General features: G+C 29.3%; 1 protein-coding gene across 1 annotated transcript in view; it reads right to left on the bottom strand.

Annotated features, from left to right (window-relative positions):
* eys (eyes shut) overlaps nt 1–23,401 on the bottom strand; it is a 96,271-nt gene that overhangs the window by 14,825 nt on the left and 58,045 nt on the right. The window contains exons 9-16 of the mRNA XM_075357709.1: nt 18,436–18,700; nt 15,807–16,032; nt 9,791–9,942; nt 9,091–9,227; nt 6,444–6,689; nt 5,634–5,810; nt 2,644–2,878; nt 858–1,021 (exon numbers count right to left, since the gene is read on the bottom strand). Of these exons, the coding sequence (XP_075213824.1) occupies nt 858–1,021; nt 2,644–2,878; nt 5,634–5,810; nt 6,444–6,689; nt 9,091–9,227; nt 9,791–9,942; nt 15,807–16,032; nt 18,436–18,700 (1,602 nt within the window). The remainder of the gene's footprint in view (nt 1–857; nt 1,022–2,643; nt 2,879–5,633; nt 5,811–6,443; nt 6,690–9,090; nt 9,228–9,790; nt 9,943–15,806; nt 16,033–18,435; nt 18,701–23,401) is intronic.

The raw sequence follows: 23,401 nt of genomic DNA, 5'->3' as shown, positions 1-23,401 counted from the left end.
TACAGTTGAGCTTATTGTTAATTTTTTTGTATTTACAGTGGACTGCATTAGTAAGTGGTGTAATTTTTTTACACTGTGCCTAATCATGCAGGATTCAGTATGCTTGCAGGTAACCAATATAAGTTGCTTGGTGAAGAATGTAAGTATTAGATGCCAAAAGTTTACATAATAATTTTAGGTCTATATCAGAAGATTTTTAAAATTTGGGAAATTTAAAAAAATTTTGATTTCCAAAACATGGGATAACATGAGACAACTACACATTAATTACAACATATTGTCATAGTTTGCTTTTTATTGGAAGTCTCATAGAGGTAAAGCTTGTATGTAAGCGAGGAGGATAACTATATTTATTAATAAAAGTATATTCCTTGTTTTGCTATGGTATCAGTATTTTTATGCCAAAACAGACAGGTTGGCACATAACTACTCACTAGTGGAAAATCAATAAATGTAGTATTTTACAAGTTATATGGAATAGTTAGTAGATTATCTGAATGTAAAGTTAATAAACAATTTTAATTTTTTTAATTCAGTTTTAGTATGGGTGGTAAAGATTGATTACATACTGGTCTTTCAGTAACTATAAATTCAAATTATGCTGTTGAAAAATTATGTTTAAAAATATATATATAAAATTTCTTAGATTGGACGTTTTGAAGTTTATTGATATATAAGTATTTAAATATATTTCCTCAACAAGTGTCATTTACTTTTTAAAATGTTGGAGAAATTTATGAAACTGAAATAAGTATTGCGTTGAGAAAAAGAATTTTTATTTTTTTCCTTTAAAGTTATTGATTTAATATACTTATTTAAAAAAGTTTATTTAAAAAATTACAATTGTAGGAATTTACCTTTCTCACATAATTTGCCTGTGCGTCCTAAAGAACAGTCACATGCATACCCAGACTCAAGAGGTATACATGTTGATCCATATGAACACTTATGGTGTGTTGAATCACATGGGTTTTGTCGGAGTGCGCACACTGGACCAAACCAACCATCCTTACATAAACACCTAAAAACATTGATTTTTCTTCTGAAATTTTCCATAATAATTATACTTGTATTTATACTATCAGTCATATTTCTTATTATAGTAAAATAAATAAAATGTGTTATAAATAAGAAGTATATTTTTTTTTTTGTACGGGTTAGCTTACTATATGTTAATAAAATATAAATTGTTAAATTACATTCAAACTTACATTTTTGAATAAATAGATTTCTTATTTTCTGAATGATAAAAATGACTTTAAGGAGTGTACATAAGAAATACATAATTTTATTGAAGAACTGATATGGTAACACTTGGAAATATTGTGACACAAATCTATACCGGAACAAAAATACTGAAACAAAATATCAGGACATTTTCTTCAGTAGGACCATTAATTAGCAACACCTAATTCCATGTAGTTATGAAGAATGCTGTAGTTAATGGTCCCTTATAAAAAAGATTAGTAAACTCCTTACATAACCAAATAATATGTTTTATGTATGGTGTGTTTCTTTGTTAAATATGTTTCCTTTTACAGATTTTATGGCTAAGGATATGTCTGAAGTAGGTTAGCTAAGTATCTCCTTAATACCCAGTATTATGAAATTGAGTCATCTATGATTTAAAATGATTAATTATAAAATATAGAAATTAGTAATTAATAAGTTCTAATTAGTTAATTAATTTAATTAGTAATTAGTATAAATATAAAGTAAATGTTTTCTAATGTTTTAAGTATTATATGTAATTTGGTTATTCATATACATGAATAATTAGATTTTTTAGGATCATTTTAGCATTAGGAATATTGAAGGAATATTTATAGAAATCTATGATTTTATTTTTTACAGTTTTTAAGTAATAATAAATGTATGCTTCTGGATGATTCACAGTGTTTTTGTAAAATTGAATTAATTATCAGTTATTTAAAAAAAAAATTATGATTTTTATATAATTATGAAATAAACAAATATTATAAAATAAACATTCAGTTGCACATATGACAAAATTAATGTGATTTTTGAAAGTCTAACAATGCATTGTACATTAAACAGCTAAAACAAACAAACAAATGTTAAAAAAAACATAATACACATCCCTATTAGGAATTAATAATTTTAAATTCGATTCTTACCCTTGAAAAAATATAATTTTATTAAATATAATTAAATAATAATAAAATAAAAAACACATTAATGATATAGATAATACTGAAACTATTTGAAAATTAAATTCGTCATAGGGTGTAACACTCACTGCTTAATTTAACAACTCATTCTTTCAACATTTACGAAGATTTTTATAAATATAAAAAAAATTTTAAATTTTTAAATCAAATGATATCAATTGTAAGATATCAAACAATTTTGAATTTAAATAGTTAATTGATTTTTTATAATATTCCATATACATTAGTTATTTTGATTTAAGGCCGGTGGGCAGCTGTACCCCTTACTCATATATAATAGTTTTTTACTCTGTTGTCAGGCCAGGATGTGCTGCTTATTATTATATATATTAAATACTGAGTTAATAACGCAGGACATGTTAATATTATACTTATAAATATATATATTTAATAACTAGAAGAGGTATAATATTAAAATTCATACGATACTTAATTCAGAATGAATACTAACGTAAAAGTTGCTCCGTGATCAAGGCAAGCACCTCCATTTAAACATGTTGCATTATGACATTGCTGAGTACCGCATTGACCAACCCCTCTACCAACAATAGCTCTTTGCCTCAATTGTCCTACAGTAACTGTCACTTGACCTGTTCGAACTTCAACACCATAGATACAACCTGAAAATCCAGTATGCAATGGAAGGTCATGGGGCAGTCCCGTGAAATTCATTGCTTTATGACCGCCTGTAATAATTAAAAACATAATATAAAATTATAATTCTAGTTATATAAAACTAGTTGTTTGATTTCAGACAAACAAAGAATGATGATTTTTCTTGTAAATGAAAAATTATTGTTGTGCATACTACCTAATGTAATGATTACAGTGCAATTACAATTTTATTTATTGATAAGAATTAATTAACAGTTGTCAGTTAGGTAGATGCCATAACCAAACTGTCATGGCTACTTGACATGAGACTAAATTTATTCATATTAGTGGTATTGTCATTTCTCAAGAATAACAGACATTCCACGCCCAGAAAATTAGAAAATTGAGATTTGAAGTGGTTTCCAATTGTTGTAATTACTGAGCAAAGATATTGATGCTTATCAACAAACCCAAGTATATCCAAATATAGAAGGATGAAAATTTAACTGTGACAAAACAGCCTTTACAGAAATGCCTTTCCAATGCCTATACAGAGTAAACAGTGAGTTCTACTAATTGCAAGTAATACTTCTCACAACATTTTATAAAATTATAATTCTAATTAATCAATAAATGAAAATATAGGAATACTTATTTCAAATAAAATTGTTTCATTGTAAAATAATCTAAAATATTTTTGCTGGAAAAAAGCCAGTGAAGTAAACATTTAGACAAAATTATTAGTTTGAGAATCAGGGATTCAAACTTAAATTTTAACATATTTTAACTTAAAAGAAAAAACAAAAATTAAATGCTTATAACTTTTATCATTTATCTCTAGTGCTGGTTTTGTATTATTATGGCCCCATCAAACTTATTACTGATGATATCTCGAGTCATAAAGCGTATGTAGAATGTGGTTAAAAAGAGTGTTCAATTTGTGGTATATTTCATGTTAGTTTGTTTAAATATGATACTTTTTTGTGAAAATAATGGTGGTGCTGTTGGTGTGCGCGCGCGTCCGCAAGCGTGTGTTTAAACGACGAGTCTTAAAAATCCGATCAAATGTAAATTACTATAAAATTGCTATTTTAAGAATTTCATTAAAACAAGGCAGATATTTTATGTTACTTGCACATATCTTAATTGAATTTTAAATGAAATACGTTTTAAAAAAAAAAAACATTCCAACACTCTAGGTGCTAGATGAAGTGAATATAAATGTGAGCACGTTTAAGTAAGAATAATCATGATAATTTCTTTTATCCTATTCTTAATTTTGTAAATATTACCTTTCACGCAGACGATAAATTACAGAACTCATCTGGCAATAGATTTTTCGGGTCACCTGACCATAGAGATTTATTTAGAATAAATTTAACTGGAATAGTTAACCGTATTGAAATCTTAGGAATGTAAGCAATTCCGTCAATTTAATTTTTTACCAGTCAGCCTTCATCTTGACGATAAAAGGTTTTTGTAACTTTTTCTCAATTAAATTAAATGATAAAATAACTGAATTTCATTCATAATCATTTTGCAATCAGTTCCGATTTAACGCATGGTGATAAAGTAATTATTTTTGTAACTCACTTAAGTGAAAAATGAACAAAAATTGAAAAAAAAAGTTTAACATTCTTTGTTGCTACGAAAGTGGATTTTCATAGAAATTTGAATTAAGTAATAACTTTCAAACGAATACGAGATTTTTTTTATACACGCCGAAAGTAACAAGACTCATCTTATAATGGGAATTAAAATAATAAAAATAATAATAATAATAATAATAATAATAATAATAATAATAATAATAATAATAATAATAATAATGGGAATTAAAATGCCTAATTACTTACTTACATATTCAATTACATACTTAATATAAAACTGAATTTTTTCCGTTCTCATTAATAAATTATAACTATAAAATTGCTTAAATTTTAATTTTAAACTAACATACAGTTCCTTCTGCTTACAACAATTCGAAGTTCTAATGTCATAAAAGTTCTAAAAGTCATAATGTCTGAATATATTCGTATACGTATAAGTTTCATGCGTTCATATCGATAAATGAAATTTCTTTATGTTTCAAATTAGTTTCGTTGAGGATAAACGAGTAATCTCTACACATCATCAAGTAATTTTGTGAATAACAAAATATAATTATTTTATTGTACACTAAATGGCAATCTCTCATAATCTAATCGGGGGTTATACCTCAAACGGCGAAGGTATTTATTGGCTAAGACAGCGACCGGATTACGGTTTCACAAAATCTAATTCCCGTCTCTCTTGTTTCATAGGAACAAATAAGAAATTTAAAATACACTCGGATAAAATGAGATACAGTGTTATTTTCAAAACGAAGTTGCAAATCTGCATATGTTGATTTTTAAGGAGAACGACATTCTGTTTTTCAATTATAAATTAATAAAACTTTATATATTGTTTATTAAACATGTCGTCTGCTACGTTTTAATTAATATTTATTAACACCTCTGAACATGCACGCGTGCACGCACACACATCTAGCGTACACACATTTCATAAAGAATAGATTTACACCTTTAATAAATTAACACCTTTATGTTCATTAATATTATTGTATATTAAAGTTCAACAAAATTATTTTTCTTTCAGTTTTAGATTTGAATTTATGAGTTATGTAAGTTTTTTTTTTACATTGGAAGAACTTTCTAACCAATTCTTTGGAACAGTATTTTAATGTTATAAAAATATTTGATAAAGTGTTTTAACTATTTTTCTCTTTTCTTTAGAGTTAAATGCAATACATTTTGTTTAAAATAAATAATTAACAAATGTAAAAATAATACTTTTCAGTATTACCTACAAACATAATAGACTGTGTATTGAGTTCAGAAAGTCGTCCAGGAGAGTAACCAGTAACATTTTCCAAATTGTCTACTTGTAACCATGATTGCTGACCTAATCTGCCTAGTCTTACCAGGTGTGTACGTCCAGTTCTACCACTCAGTGAACGTGGAGTGAATATTCTTCTTGGTCCTAGAATTGTTAAATTGGATTTTAAAATTACTAATTAAAAAAAAGAAAAAACAACAAAAAAACATTAAAATATTTGAATGTTTACAACACATATTAGCTTACAAGTTTGTTATAAAGTTACTTCATGAGTGAAGTAACTTTAGTGATTTTTTGAAATACGAGTATCGTAGTCTAATATTAATATTGAGTGTTATTCTATTAAAAATTTTCTGTATGTGATTTTGGATGGTACTGTTTATGTAATTGCCTATTTCAGAAGTTCTTGAAATAATTTCTGTGTATTATTAAACAATTTTTGTTTCTCCCACCTTATATAACATATTTCTTTAATACTGATGTTAATGTAACTTTTATAGTTCTGTCTTGATTTACTAAAATTAGTGATTTAAAGGTATAAGTTAAAATTTTAAATTACATTTAATGATGTTTTGCTTCAAAAGATTCTACTTGCCGAACACTGCATCATAATTATATTTAAAAATATTGAAAATATATGGCTCCAATTATTATAATTGTATAAAATCCTTTTTAATGAAACTTCACCTTCCTAAAATTAGATTTCATCTAACTTTATCCTTTTCTAATTAATATTACATTTATTTTTTAATAATTTAATACTTTATTCCGTTGTACCTGAACCTAGATTCCATGTAAGGACAACGTAGCCTTTAATAAAACTGACAGCTAAATGATCAGATGTGGAATCATGAGGACGTCCTTGCCCAATAAATAACATTAGTGCTATTTGATCCATGGAGACAGGACTAAATCGAAACCTGATTTCGAAACTGTGGTGTACAGCACTTGGTAATGGATAAGCTGTGAATGATGAAATTCCTCTAACTGCTGATGAATAAGATGGTTGACCTATTTCTAAATCTGTAAAAAATTAAAGGAATAAGCCAGTTTATTAATTTTATGTCACAATTAACATACTAAAACTAACTAAAAGATCAGTAAAATGCTGAAATAAAATTCTGTAAAAGATTTTTGTATCAGTTTTCGATTATGACTGATTCACTTAAAATTACAAAATTTACAACATTGCTAACAAATTTTACAATTAAGATCCTATGACTAATATCGATATGGCTATCGATATAGTTTACAGATATATATATCATAACCAAATAATTTAGTGATATTTGATATCACTATCAAATATGTTAATGGTTATTCACTAAATGTTAATTTTAGCAATAGATGAAGCAGATCTGTCAACTTTCATGAAATTCAGTCTTAAAGCCAACAAAGAACTATAAAATGTATTATTGCTATTTGCTACTGAACTGTAATTCTATTATACGAGTATAATACAAATTAAATATGCTGTTTTTAATATTGTAACCTTTTTTAAGTCCAATGTGAAACTCATTCAAAAGTAACTTAATTGTTGGTTAATTAGGTCATCTTATCTCCTTCCTTAATCTCTTTAATAAAACTTTCATAAAATACTATATGTATTAAAATTAAAACACTAAATGTAAAAATGTATTACATCTTTCAGTAAATTACAACCCCCCCCCCCCCGCGAATCACTCTTCTTTTGTAATGAAAAGATATTGATTTTGCATCTCCTTATCTAACATATATAAAATTGTAAAATTTTCTTTTTAAATATTTGTGGAACTTGTATATAAAATTCTCAGACTCCTGTACTGGGGCTTATTATTTTCACTTTTCCAAATACATAATCAGTTTCACTTACCTTAAATAGTCTACCCCAATAAATCATCTTTTACATAAAGGTGATTTATTATGTATGATTGTATAAGCATATACAAAGTGTGGCAGAAGTATCTCCCACATTTGAAAACTGTGCTGTATGTGGAAGGACACTGAGATGAGCAAAGTCTTGCTAGTTTATTTTTTAGTCACTACCATGTCTTGGATGGGAGAACATCATGGAATTCTCCACAGGGAACTTAAAATGCATCCCTATAAAATGGTAGTTGCGCAAGAATTAAGTGAGAGGGATTGCATCAATTGTAAAAATTTGTGTAACTAATTTTGGCAGCAGATCCCCTTTGCAGCTGTTGTGCTGTTTAGAGATGAAGCACATTTTTATTTCTTTGGCAGCGTAAATTAACAAAACTTTTGTTACTGGCTGAGACAAGCCTTCTCAAATTTCATCAAAAATCAGTGCTCAGTCCTCTCATTACTGTTTAGTGTGCAAGAGGACAAATTGGCATATAGGGCCTTTATTTTTTTGAAGACATTGGTTATAGTTATTGTGACCTCAGATAGTACATGCTACAGAGCTTTCTGCGACCTAAATTAGACGAATTTGAAGATTCAGCAGATGTTTGGTTCCAACAGGACGGGCAACGGTTCACACTTCTAAACATTTGTTCACAGTTTTGAGAGACATGTTTCCTGTCATCTAATCTCTTTATGAGGTGACAATGGGTGGTTTGCATGGTCACCAGATTTGATCCCTTGTGATTTCTTTCTGTGGATATACTTAAAAGAAAGAAATTTTAAACATCGTCCACAAAGTCTAGATCACTTAAAGGATGCGATACAGTAAGACATTGCCGCCATTCCTCTCAAGATGTACCTGAGAATATTGAAGAACTTCTAAGAAATATTTTAACAATTTATCGCCAATGATGGTCGACATTTCAGTGACGTAGTATTCAAAATTTAGTTTAAAATAACTACATTATTTGTGTTTTGTAATAGTAAAAAGATTTTTTTAACTCATTTAGTTTTTTAAAATTAACCTTCAAAATGTGAGAATTACTTCTGCTGCATCCTGTTGTATTGTTTTTTTGTAAAGCAACCCCTCCTTAGTGTTAGTAGTTTTTTGAAATTGTCAGCCCAAACTTCTACACTAATCCTCTCTGTACATATTCTATTATAAATAAGTAAATTTTTTAATAAAGAAATGCTTAAAAAACACTTTTTTTTTAATAAAAAAACAATTTTTACTCTATAACTTAAATACAAGGAATTGCTCATTTTAGTGGTGGAGTGGTAGAATAGAAATCAAGGAAAATCTTTTGTCAATTATAGCACAAAAACAAAGCTTTTCAAGGCCTAAGTTTGAATGAACGTTTTGCTTGTTTTCACTAGCAGACATGAAATACTTCCATTTCTGCATCAAACATCTTTAAATTTCATCATCAGTCATGTAACTCTTGGTATATTAATCTGATAAGTGGTACATTTCAAATGCCAATATTCTTTTTTTGTAAAATTTTACAAATTAATTCTTTTATAATATTTAATAACAAAATCTACATTATATGTTTTAATAAATTAATGTTCTAGTTACCGTTTTGACAGAAGAGACCATGCTTCCCAAATGGACAAAGACAGATAAAACCACTTCCTGGGTATTCAGCACAAGTTCCTCCAAATTGGCATGGGTTATTGGCACATACTGATTGATTACAGGTTTGCCCAACATACCTGAAATTTAATTATTTAATAATTTTTTACTGATTGAAGTAAACAGTTCTTAGATAGTTGTTTACAGTTGTTTTACAGTCCAAAAATTTGCTGATTTTTATAATATCATATTCCAAAAAAATTAATATCGTTCCATAAAATCTATAACATATAAAAATAATGATAAGTGCTACATTTACTTAATAATAAAAATGTTTCTGAATTGAGTGTTTATTCTGTTACATGTGAAATCAGATTTCATTAGTATTTATGAAGTAGCTACCTGGAAATTAGGAGACTCATAAATAAACAGACAATGCAATAAATAATGATGGCTCAATAACCAATGAAATTCCCTAGCCCTGAACTGTGTGATCAGTATTTTGCATAAATTGGGATAAGTTATTCTCTAAATTAATTTATTAATTAAATTTTAAAAGTTAGTAGTAGATTGAAGAGTAGAACCTAGAATGTTAAACAGACATATTTAAAGATAGGAGTAAATTTAATTGAAAAAAATACCAAAAAACTGCAAATAAAATATCTATTAATAAATTAGAAAAAAATATGTAAAGAATATCTACCCAGAGGGGCAGAGGCAGTTCCAGTTTTCTTTGTGTTCTACACATGTAGCTCCACCATAACATGGATTTGAAAGACAAGCAAGAGAAGCACATTCTGATATCTCAAAACCATCTTTTGCATCATGATATATATGCCTCTCCTCTCCATCAATCTGAAAATATATAAAACAGTTATTAAATTTTGTTTTGAGTAGATCATAGTATAAGACTGTTAGAAGTAATTAATTAAAATTATGCTACATTATCGACTATTAGATATATATAACTATTTATGAACTGATCTGCTAGCATCAAATACAGATGTAACCTTTAGAAAAAAATTTATGGAAGTATTTGTGGAGAGAGTAGCATTTTATGAGAGCAAAATATGGGCAGAAAGAAACACATGGAGGAAAAATATTACAATCTTTGAAATATATATATATTTTTTTTTTTGTGAAAAACGCTTTCGTGTTATCATCGCCCGAGACAAAACTATAACAAAAAAATACCCCTTCTCAGATATCAATAAAATAAGATTAAAACTAAGATGAAAACTATGATAATAAGAAGAATAAAACTAAAATAATAAAAGAAACGTAACCATTAGGATAAAATATACAACATGAATAACAAAATAAAATCAAAATTTATGGTTGCTTAACATTAAATTTTATGAAGTATATTGATACTTCAATACACTTCATAGAAGTAGCAATATCCACTCTAATATATTTTTATCATTGCCTAGGATGCAGCTAATGTACCTCGGTAATTTAAATTTACTATGTATGGCTGCATAACATATGCCATCCACAAGGATGTGGTGCACAGTCAAGGGATAGTCACATTGTACACATAGTGGTGAATTTTCTGCTGATATCAGGTACCATGATATCATGATATCAGGTGCTGATATCATGAGTTGCTCTAATTAGAGAGGATAAAAAAATCTGATGAGTTGAAAATCCCCACTGAAGAGGTGAGGATGGGAGAGAAAGATGAATAGTAGAGATAAGAAATTTATGGCAGTCTTGTAAAAAGAGAAATTAGATTAGGGGACTATCTATTAAGACTTCCAGGTTTAGTTAATTTTGTGATGGAAAATGTGTAGAATGTAAAGGAAAACAAAGACTGGGAAGTATGAAATAGATAATTGTTTACGCCATTCTGGCATAAAGTTTTTCCGTTATTTCTACGAGTTCCCAGCTAGGGTAGGTCCCGTTGTTTTGTTACAAGGAATGTTTGAATTCCACTTGGTTTCGTATTGCTGGGTCGGTAAAGTCCACCTGTCTCTATTATTGTTCTCGTGCGAACCTCCCCCCGTCATCCTTAACGACCGCGCCCCTTATTCTATCGAGTGATTTCTGACTAACCTTTTCAAACACCCGTTATCTTTTCGTCCCCTCACTAATACAAACACACACTATCCTGTACACTACCTGGATCTGGTTACCCCCGCCTTTTTTCGCCATCTTTTCGGCAGAGTACCTCCAACATCTCACCACTGCAGTCGCCTCGGGCAATACTCTCCTGCAAAATCTGTGTTAACATTCACGCTCAAGCAGAATTTCAAACTCATCACAACACATCTGAGATTCTACACATCACGCTACCACCAAACCACATCACACCTCTGTATTCCTGATTCACCGTGCGGACTACGCCCAGGACTACATAGGTATTCTTCCGTACTTGCTGTTACGAGGTCATCTCTGGCAAATATTTGTGTGTTACAGGCAAGCTCAGTTTTTCTTTACTCATTACGTTAAACCTTTATGTTATCATTCAAATTTGTGGAACATTCAGTTCATCCTACCTATGCCGTTCAAGTTTCAATTTCACTTCAGTACAGTCACGACAGGTCACTTACAGAAGGCTGTCATTTCAGCTGCAACCCATTTCATGTGCTCAATTAAGTTCAGTGTGATTATATTGTAATTAACTCTTTTGTACTGTAATATTATTGTGTATTTTTCTACGTCAAACTAAAATTACATTTTTACATTATTTAACGTTAAGTTTGTGGTTCATAAATCAGGAAAGGCCAATGCCAATCAAGATTTACTTTAATTTATTTTTCTAAGGTTATGACATTTGTTCATTGCTAATTTTTCAATATTACAGCATTTGTCAGTAATGCAATAGTTCTCCAGTTATATTATGTTTATTGATGTTTTGTTTTTCTAAGTATATAATTGTAAATCTCATTTTAATAATATTATTACTGATATGCTGATTTCAGTTGATATTTCTTATGTGAAATTAAGTTATGTTTAGTTCATAATTTCATTCAATTTAAGGTTATGCTTTAACATAAGTTCAGTTGTTTTACATAATTAAAGTCCAATTTCTTTTGGCAAATACTAGCTGTGTGTTTTTTTTATTTTTTAACTTTACCCAACATAGCTAGTTGTTTTTGGTCCTCCGGGTGCCGGATATCATTCCGGATTTACAGTTCATACTACATTTCTTAAAGTAAATTTTTGTCATAAAATCTCTTTCAAACATTTTTGATCTAAACTTTTTCTATTATATAAGTACTTTAAATTGTTCTTTCAAATTTAGAATATCTTATATTGTATTGTTTTTAAGCATGTTACTGAAAGTAATGATGTCATGAAAGTTGTAAACAACTACTAATTACAGTAATTATATAATTAATTATTGCTTGTGATAATTTAATATAACGATTATCGTATCTATTAATTCTCTGATAAAAAATTCTTTCTGATTTTATATTATTATTGTTGTATAATTAAGTTGTTATTTTTAAGAGTGGTATTTCATATTGTATCTAATCTTACTATTTAAATATTTATTGTAAACTTAATGCACAACATGACTCGTGCTCAGGCCACCATCATTTCAGCTAACGCTGCGCTGTTAGCCAAAGCGCAGCTTCGTGTTAACAAACTCAGGAGAATCGTCAACTTTCACGGAATTTCCGTATCTAGTAAACAATTTGATGATATCAAAGCCCTCGATCAACAGTTTTATGGCATCCTCGATGAAATTCTTGTTAATAACTCAGAAATAAAAAACCAGTCAGAAATTTGTGATATAAATTTAATCAGCACCGAATGGGATTCATTATTTTGTCCCATTAAACGTATAGAATCAGAAACTCCCGATTTAAAACAGAATATCAAACCAGTCTTTCATTCCTTGTTAGAGACTCCGAAATTCAAAATTCCCATTTTTTCTGGAAATTTCCACGACTGGATAAATTTTCACAATCTGTTCAAAGGTTCCGTCCATGAAAATTCACAGTTATCTTCTGAACAAAAACTGCAAATTCTAAGGACACATTTATCTGGTAATGCGCTCCTATTAATTGAATCTCTGCCAATTTCTGCGGAAAATTATCAAGTCGCTTATGACATTTTGATTTCTAGATATGACAACAACCACTTAATTCGCGTTGGTGGACGTCAACAGTCGTCACTGGCCTATGATTCAAAACATCAGCTGTTACTGCCCAAAACTTCCAATTTATCCAAACTTCTCATCAGAAAACATCATGTCGATGGCATGCACTGTGCTCCTCGACACACCCAAGCACTCGTCGCGCAACGTTTTTGGGTCATATCTGCACACACTGTAATTCGTCAAGCCATTAAAAACTGTTTGACTTTTCAACGCTTCAGACCCTTCTCAACCCAACCAATCATGGCTGATCTTCCTGCTGATCGTGTCATTCCTCAACGGGCCTTCTCTGCTGTAGGCACTGACTTTGCCGGACCCTTCCCTTATAAATCTTCTAATTTACGAAACGGCAAAATCCAAAAGGGATATTTGTGTATCTTTATATGTTTGTCCACCAAAGCTGTGCATTTGGAATTTGTTTCTGATCTATCCACTCAAGCCTTCCTCGCATCCTTCCAACGCTTTAGGCCGACCTCATACAGTGTACTCGGACAATGGTACAAATTTCGTCGGCGCTTCGAAGCATTTAAGGGAAGTTTCGAATCTCCTTGCCAATTCCCAAGATCAAATCTCAACCAATCTGTCGTCCCAAGGCGTCACTTGGCATTTTAATCCACCTTATGCTCCCAACTTCGGTGGTCTGTGGGAAGCCGCTGTCAAGTCAGCCAAAACGTTACCACATCGAACCTTCGGTGACGCCCCCTTCACCTTTGAAGAATTTTGCACAATTTTTCGCCCGTATTGAGGCAATTATGAATAGCCGACCTCTAACTTCTCTTTCCTCGGACCCTGCTGAAGAATCCTGCACGCTTTCCCCTGGACACTTCCTTATCGGATCTCCAATCCTTGGACTTCCCGAAAAACCCATTGGTGTCATCTCGGAAACATTTCCTGGTAAGGATGGTATCTGCCGTGTCGTCCGTATCAAACTCTCTTCCGGTTTCATCACTCGTCCTGTAAACAAGATTCATCCTCTGGTCTTCTCTTCATGATTCTGCTCGCTCGCCCCCCAGTATGTTTACGCCATTCTGGCATAAAGTTTTTCCGTTATTTCTACGAGTTCCCAGCTAGGGTAGGTCCCGTTGTTTTGTTACAAGGAATGTTTGAATTCCACTTGGTTTCGTATTGCTGGGTCGGTAAAGTCCACCTGTCTCTATTATTGTTCTCGTGCGAACCTCCCCCCGTCATCCTTAACGACCGCGCCCCTTATTCTATCGAGTGATTTCTGACTAACCTTTTCAAACACCCGTTATCTTTTCGTCCCCTCACTAATACAAACACACACTATCCTGTACACTACCTGGATCTGGTTACCCCCGCCTTTTTTCGCCATCTTTTCGGCAGAGTACCTCCAACATCTCACCACTGCAGTCGCCTCGGGCAATACTCTCCTGCAAAATCTGTGTTAACATTCACGCTCAAGCAGAATTTCAAACTCATCACAACACATCTGAGATTCTACACATCACGCTACCACCAAACCACATCACACCTCTGTATTCCTGATTCACCGTGCGGACTACGCCCAGGACTACATAGGTATTCTTCCGTACTTGCTGTTACGAGGTCATCTCTGGCAAATATTTGTGTGTTACAGGCAAGCTCAGTTTTTCTTTACTCATTACGTTAAACCTTTATGTTATCATTCAAATTTGTGGAACATTCAGTTCATCCTACCTATGCCGTTCAAGTTTCAATTTCACTTCAGTACAGTCACGACAGGTCACTTACAGAAGGCTGTCATTTCAGCTGCAACCCATTTCATGTGCTCAATTAAGTTCAGTGTGATTATATTGTAATTAACTCTTTTGTACTGTAATATTATTGTGTATTTTTCTACGTCAAACTAAAATTACATTTTTACATTATTTAACGTTAAGTTTGTGGTTCATAAATCAGGAAAGGCCAATGCCAATCAAGATTTACTTTAATTTATTTTTCTAAGGTTATGACATTTGTTCATTGCTAATTTTTCAATATTACAGCATTTGTCAGTAATGCAATAGTTCTCCAGTTATATTATGTTTATTGATGTTTTGTTTTTCTAAGTATATAATTGTAAATCTCATTTTAATAATATTATTACTGATATGCTGATTTCAGTTGATATTTCTTATGTGAAATTAAGTTATGTTTAGTTCATAATTTCATTCAATTTAAGGTTATGCTTTAACATAAGTTCAGTTGTTTTACATAATTAAAGTCCAATTTCTTTTGGCAAATACTAGCTGTGTGTTTTTTTATTTTTTAACTTTACCCAACAGAAGATATAGAATTTGCTACATATACTGAGATTGAACGGTACATAGAACAGGATTGGAGAATGGAATAAAACTAATAACAAGAAAAGAAAAGATTAACTGAAAGTAATGATGATGGCATGCAACCATTGCTAAATTAATAAACTGATTCCTTAGACAACCATATATACATGATACTCTAGACATTTTTCTGTTGGATGTTACCATTATTATTTAGAATCTAATGACTGCAGAAATAGATACCTTTATCAGAGATAAAAAAAATTATAATTGGTGATGAAAAAAGAATTATTGAATTGTTTTGCAAAAATTTCAAAAGAAAGAAGAAAACAATAGAATACTTTTACCTGAAGTTGATCCATGCATCCGGTGATACCAGTAGTTACAGGTATATCTGTTAAATGGATTAAATGTGGCGGAAGTCCACCCAAATGCAGTTGGTGTGAATTGAACGGATCGACATCATGAAGCACATTCAATGCACGTTGTTCTCCACTCATTGCTAAAGTGTCATTAAGTCGTAAAGAAGCTGAACATTGTAGAGGATCATTAACTGTTGGAACAAGTTCTATCCTATAGTGAATTAAAATAAAAAGTATCAATTTCATGAAAAAATACCGACCTAAGTCCTTACAATTTATTTATATTAAATAACTCATACTATTATTGTAAATATTACTAAATAAAACATAAATATGATAGAGCAACAAAAGTGTATTAAAATTTATTAAGTTGCTTGAATCTTGCCTGATAAAGAGATTTATTTTAATATATCACTTTAGAGAAGTATATAGTATATTTATTGAATTGATAATACATATTTATATGTATTATCAATTCAATTCAATACATATAAATATGTATTATCAATTCAATAAATAATTAAATGATAAGACTGCATATTATAATAACTGAAAGAGAGCCCTTTAACGTTGTGACCCATTACCTGTCTTCTGACATGTTAATTATTCATATAAAATTAATAAAAAAATGTTTTAAAATCTCCAATAAATTCCATTTGCATAATGGTCAAATTTATTACAACACCTTTACTCTGCTCAATAATAATCAATAGTAAAGTGCTGAATAATGCTCCTGAACTTGTCAAAGAATTACGAATATTATATTTATAAGCAAAGAAAAATTGCATTTGTTTTATTGTTATGTTCAAAAACAGTATTTAGAAGCAAAATCAATAGCACATTAAAATTTGAAAATGGTTAAGAAAATAATGAGTAGCCATCATTAGTGATGAAACTATATGAAACACAATATCTATCACTTACAAGATATTACACTTATCTAGCAATTTGGCTGATGGTAGTATTTATATGTACCATTAATTGTAAATCAGGCAAACAGTCATTATAATATTAAGAATATAAAAGCACATAACACTATGTTCAGTCACTATGAAAACTTTGTCATTTTCTGTATAAATTTTGCAATAAACCATCATCCTAACTGCGTTTATTGTTCTGCTCTACTCTTGTCTCAATATTGGTGAACGTAATAAAATTGGATGGTAAGCTCTTCTCCAACCTTCCTTGAGTATGCCTCATTGTATTATTATTTCATAAGGATCATTATGAGGCAAACATTATGGGAATTCAGCAGCATCTCAAGAATTTGTATATATGAGGATGCTAGAACCAAATTTTATCACAAAGGTATTTCCAAACTTTCAGAATGACTGACAAATGGAGTAATAAGGAATGAAAACTATTTGGAAAATTAAGTAAAAATTAATGTATACCTGTTAATTCTTAATTCTTAATTCTTTATTGATAATTTCTTAATTTTTAAATAATTCTCTTAATTCTTAATTTCTTAATTCTTTTTGTAATGAACAATAAAAAAATTAAGAAGATAATAGCCTAAAATTAAAATGAACTGAAACCAAGTTCATTTCATAAATTCATTATTGAATCTCCTATAATAGGAGAAAAGAATCTCCTATTACAGGAGAAAAGTGTTTTACTCGTAAAATTGCTTTTTAACTAATTTCATTGTTCTTTTTAAGAAATTTGGGCTGAAATTTTTATAACTACACAGTTGTAGAACATTTAAAAAATTAAAACTGCAAATAAAATATCTATTAATAAATTAGAAAAAAAATGTGTAAAGAATATCTACCCAGAGGGACAGAGGCAGAGGCAGATTTTTTTACTAGTTCTTAGTTACTTTAAAATCAGTTCAAAAGAATGGAAAATATACTACTTCATGTAAATATAAGTTTAATTGTTGTCAGATTTGACCTCAACCACAAGGTTGAGTAACTATCAAGTCTAAACTATTTTGATAGTTCATAATTCAGAGAGTGAAGTCACTGAACAAATTATTTTTTATGATTAAAATCCATCATTGTGTGACAATTTAAATAAACAGTTATATCCTGATTTTAGCACATTGTAAATCAGCAGAAATTCAAATCATTGATAACTTCTTTATATATCTATCTTCAATATTTCTACCAATATGATTTACTTATTGATACACAGAATGAATACTTATTTTATTTTCTTGCCTGATTGATTAAATCTTACACATTTAATTCATCCATAGACAGTCTTTTTATTTTTCAGATAAAGAATATACATTACCTATTTCTTAATTATTTAATAATAAATGAAATTATCATCTAAAATGTTTCATCTCTTTTGTTTATTTACTTAGATTCTTTTTCTGAATAAAATGCAAATTTTACTAACATATTTCTTTCTTTTTTTTTTTTTTAAGAATCCAGATTATCGAAAGATTCTAATTAACCAAATGTTGTGATCTCTTTGCTCTGTGACTGTGCAATTCTACACAATGTACTTATAAGTTGTAATGTAGCTGATTGATCTAAAAGTTGCTAAATTAGACATCTGAAAGAAACACCTAAAAATCCTATAACTTTATAATCATAATCATTATAATTTTACTGATGATAATACACTAAAAAAAAGTTTCATCACTCATTCTAGAACTTACACAGCTACAATATTAAGTTGATAACCATTGTTGACACGATCTTTTAGTTCACTAAACAGCATTGTTTGTAATCCACATGAAAACAGAAATTTTAACAGTCCATTATGCAAATAAAGTGCCATATTAATGAAGGAAGTTGTTTGTACATAGAATAATAATCCAGTTGGTGAAAGAGTACGTGCTCTCACTCCTACCACTGCACCAGTACTGTTACTGAGGCTATGAGTCAAGAATGATACTCCAGTAAATGCTGCCACATTAATACCTAAAAAATGAAAAATAAATTGAGTAATACAATTTATTATAAAATAATGCAGAACATAGCATATACTGAAACAAAAAGATCATATTAATACTAAAAATTATTTAATGTTATTAACTACAGTGATATGAAGTTATTTTTTGTGGTTGATATCACATTTAAAAAGTTGAATAGGAGTTTAAGAAATTAGTACCGACAAAAGTAAAATTTTACATTTCTCTAAAGGATTTATTTGGTAGATGCAATAATTAAGTGGTTAGAGACAAGCTGACATGGAATGGGGAAGTTTCTCCAAAAAATAAGCATTCTGTGTCTTTCTTTCTTTCTTTTTCCTGGTTAGCCTCCGGTAACTACCTTTTAGATAATTCTTCAGAGGATAAATGAGGGTGATATGTATGAGTGTAAATGAAGTGTAGTCTTGTAACATTCTCAGTTTGACCATTCTTGAGATGTGTGGTTAATTGAAACCCAACCACCAAAGAACACCGGTATCCACGATCTAGTATTCAAATTCGTGTAAAAATAACTGGCTTTACTAGGACTTGAACGTTGGAACTCTCGACTTCCAAATCAGCTGATTTGGGAAGACGCATTAACCACTAGACCAACCCGGTGGGTTAAGCATTCTGTGACTGGTTTAAGGAAAGTGAGAATTGAAGACATTTTCCATTGTCCTTATCGCTGAGCTAAGTATATTGTTATGTACCATGTCAAGCACACCAAAATGCAGAAGATATTCAGCCTTAAAAGAGATATTTTTACTATGTTCACCACAGGAACTCATACTTTAATAAAAATGTTACTCTCAGAGAAAGTGATCGTGACTTTGTGACGTTCAAAACAAACATATCTCAGATTCAAAACAATCATACAAAAGATTGGATTGTTTAGTATGTGCAACAAATTAATGTGTCTCTGTATGTTTCAAAATAGTTTCAAACATAACTACCCTGCACAGTAATAAGAAGGATTAGTAGTAGTCATATAAAACTCATCAGTATTTGATTTTCATTAACTAAATTTATAAATTTTAATTTAAATCCAATCAGCACCTAAAATCTCCAGTCAACTTTTCACCTTTCAGGTTCACCTTTGTCAACTGTCACCTCAAGATTCTATAAAGTGCCTTAAATCAAGTATTCATCATAATCATTGTATTCCAGTTTACTACATCGTTAATCTCTCATTTTATATTTAAAGCAGTAAAAAATTTAGCATAGGCAACACAAACAAAGAATGTGTTTTGCACAGACAGAACTCTTTTAGTGTCGTACACACTTTTCATGTTTAAAATTAGCAATATAGTTCCTCCACTAATAACAACATGAGGGAAAAGGGAATATTTGATGAATGCAGGTTGGGTAATTTGGATATTTTTTGATATTTATTTATCTTTTTAAAATTTAAATCAAGTTTAATAAATGTTAGTGTTTTAAATAAACGACAGAAAAGAGCTAGAATTGTTTTAGAGTCATTTACTTTAAGTAAACAATAATTAAATTTACCATCTGCATAATAAAATTTTTTGGAAAAATTAAACAAAATAAAAAATTGCAATAAATATATATAACTCATAAACTGAGGTTGACTAATGCTGCCCAGAGCAATCTAATTAAGATAAATTTATTTTTTATTTTCAAATTTATTTATTTATTTAAATTCATAACTACATGATCCTGCCCAGAATTATATTTAACATACCCTTTTATAATATGGATGACAGATACACTATGTCAAATGTTAAACCTGATTGATAATTTAACCTTCCAGTTTCTTTCTGCCTTCCAGTTGAAAGCCAGAAATTGAATTACTTTAACATTTAAATAATATTTTAATTTAAAAAGAAATTCATATAAAACTAATTATGAAGAAAAAACTGAAAAATTCTGTTTATTTGCAAATGAGGTAATCTTTTTAAATTTATCAAAGAATCCCATTACTCTTATGTTTCAAGTGGAGAACAGTTTTGCAAATATTCAGTAGATCATTTAAAAAACAAATGAGAAATTAAAATCTTTGAAATAAAAGTTTTGGTAATTGCTTCATTTTGACTTAGAATTAAATTTTTTTTATTATAATTCAAATGTCAAAAATTATTTTAATTAAAGTGAAAATATCAGTGTGTTAAAGTTTAATTACAGTTTCTTTAGTGTTGGAATAGGAATAATCCTATTAACTCCTAACTGATCATTAATATTATGCTCTAATTAAGTCATAAGACTTAATTAGAGCATATTATTAATGATCAGTGTGATAAGTTCAGTAAATACTTCTTTTAAACTTTTGTTTTATCAGTTGAAATTAAATAAAAAACAAAACGGATATATAAGTACATTTATAATTTAGTTTATCCTATTTTTTTCCTCCAGCCACGAACAGTAAATTTGCATGCAAGAAGGCCAATTATTAAAACTTTGTTTTTTAAAGTTTTGTTCTTTATAATGAACATAAGTTCAAGGTTTACTTTTTCACTTATAAATTAATTAAAACAAATTATCAGTTTTATGTCTGTTAAATTACAGAAAGAAAGTAATATTTTGTGTTAAACATTAAAGCAAAATGGTGAATAAAAAAAAGGTAATAAAGAAATAAATGTAAAGATATTTTATGTTAGTGCTACTTTCTTCTTTCAGTCTATGTTGTAATTAAATGTAAATATTATAAATACAGAAAAATAATAACGACCAAGTATAATTTATGAATGCATTGAGCAAATTTGTCTATAATATAAATGCAATTTTGATTTAATAATGTTATTTTTAGTTTTAGTACTAACATAAATATGTTATTGATAGCAGTTGAACAATGAATATTCATATTTAGCTTGTACAGCTAAAATGTATCTTGCTGGATTGACAGAAAGTTGTACTCAGAAATGTCAAAATTCTATTTTATAGGTTAGGCACACATTTTATTGATGTTTTTACCGTTTGAAACGTTGTTTATAAATATATACTGCTGAATTTATTTAACATGAAAATTTATTTATACCGTAAATATATTTTCCGAATAGAATAAATCATAATCTTCTTGTATACTTATCGATATTCTTTTATTTTTTTTAATCTTCGGGGCCACCGCTAGGTATTGCTTCAGAGGATGAGATGAAAACTTTTTAGCATGTGTGAAAATGACATGCCTGACCGGGATTCAAACCTGGGACCTCCGGACGAAAGGCCGAGACTCTATCACACGCGCCACGGCGACCGGCTATCGATGTTCATTAAAACTCAAAAACTGTTGGACAAAAATAAGTAATTTTTCTTACCTATGTATTTATCGAACTTTGAGGATGATTTAAGTTTAACTTGATCCAAATAACACGAAAATTAGATTGTATTAAGGTTTAATAGAAAGCGTGTCGAATTTTACAGCGGTTTTTTCGAGCATTAATATTTTTATTGTTGACTTAATAAAGTTCAATTAGATATAAAATTTTTCTTAAGTAGATGATTTTACGTAGAGAGCGCTTTCTCTGCATTGTACATATAGTTAGTATTATCGTCTGACATATGTTAAAAGTTTGTTTTCTACGTGTCATATAAAACTACAGTAAAAGATCTTTTGATTTATTGATTTTGTTTATTTTAATTTGTGTCCTTATTCTAATTTAAGTCTGTTGAACGAGGTTAGACATGAAGGACATGGCCCGTTTTAACGAAACTTAACATTGCTTATACTCAATACTTTTAATAGGTTGGTAGCACTTTATACTATTGAAATATTAGAGATTTATTCTACTTTTTCACTTGAAATATTTATCAGTGGTATAGCCTCTCTTGATAAAAATAGATTTTTGAAAGTTATTCGTTCAAGATGCACTTAATAAAAAAAGTAATAAGACAGAAGCTGAACTAACTTCCATTTTTTAGGTTTTTTCAGTTTTCATACTCAATATGCATTTTAGCATTAGTATTAACCGGCGAAAGTTAACGTAAATAAAATTACATATAAATTTTTGAGAAACGTCTTTGAAATTTCAAACGAGAGTTTTTTATCCCATCATACATTTTTCTTAGTTATATTTTGGTATGATAAAGTAATCTATTTTTTGTACAGTAAAAGATTTCAGGGGACCAGAATTGAAACAAATAAAATTAAAAAAAAATTTCATGCAATTTTTTTTTTTGAAACTTTTACTGAGATTTTCCTTATGGGTAGAAATAATATATATTACCTAGAGGATGATAGTTAAACTTCTAATATTATAAAGATAATATGATTGCAATCTATGGATTCCTACAAAGTGAAAACAATCTTTCTTGTTTAAATTTTTTATAACCTATTTTCTGTTTAAATTTAAATAAAATAATAAATGAATAATTTTTATTATATTTCAGAATTAAACAGCAGTTTTAATCATAAAAAATAAAGTATTGATTATGAGGAATGCTCTATAAACATCATCAAAAAACGGAGAATAAATAAATACTTACAATAAAACAAGAGACTAAGATAAAAGACATAAATGTTACTAAGAATATTTTGTATCAAAAGTTGATAGTCTTTACTTCTCAGAAGTAATAAAAATTGTTACTTGCATAATTTATGAATCATCTAACAAACAAATGGGAAATTATCTTCATTAAAAATCTACCATTAAAATAGATCTAATAATTTGAAAAAAAAAGGAAAGTACACAGCTAAGTTAAAAACTGAGCTTCTGTATTTCTTGACATAGACGCACGAATGTGTGTGTGTGTG

This window comes from Lycorma delicatula, chromosome 2, assembly GCF_047948215.1.
Source record: "Lycorma delicatula isolate Av1 chromosome 2, ASM4794821v1, whole genome shotgun sequence".
In the NCBI taxonomy this organism is placed as follows: Eukaryota; Metazoa; Arthropoda; class Insecta; order Hemiptera; family Fulgoridae; genus Lycorma; species Lycorma delicatula.
Note: the sequence above shows the minus strand (reverse complement) of the source record. Positions and strands in the feature narration are given on the sequence as shown.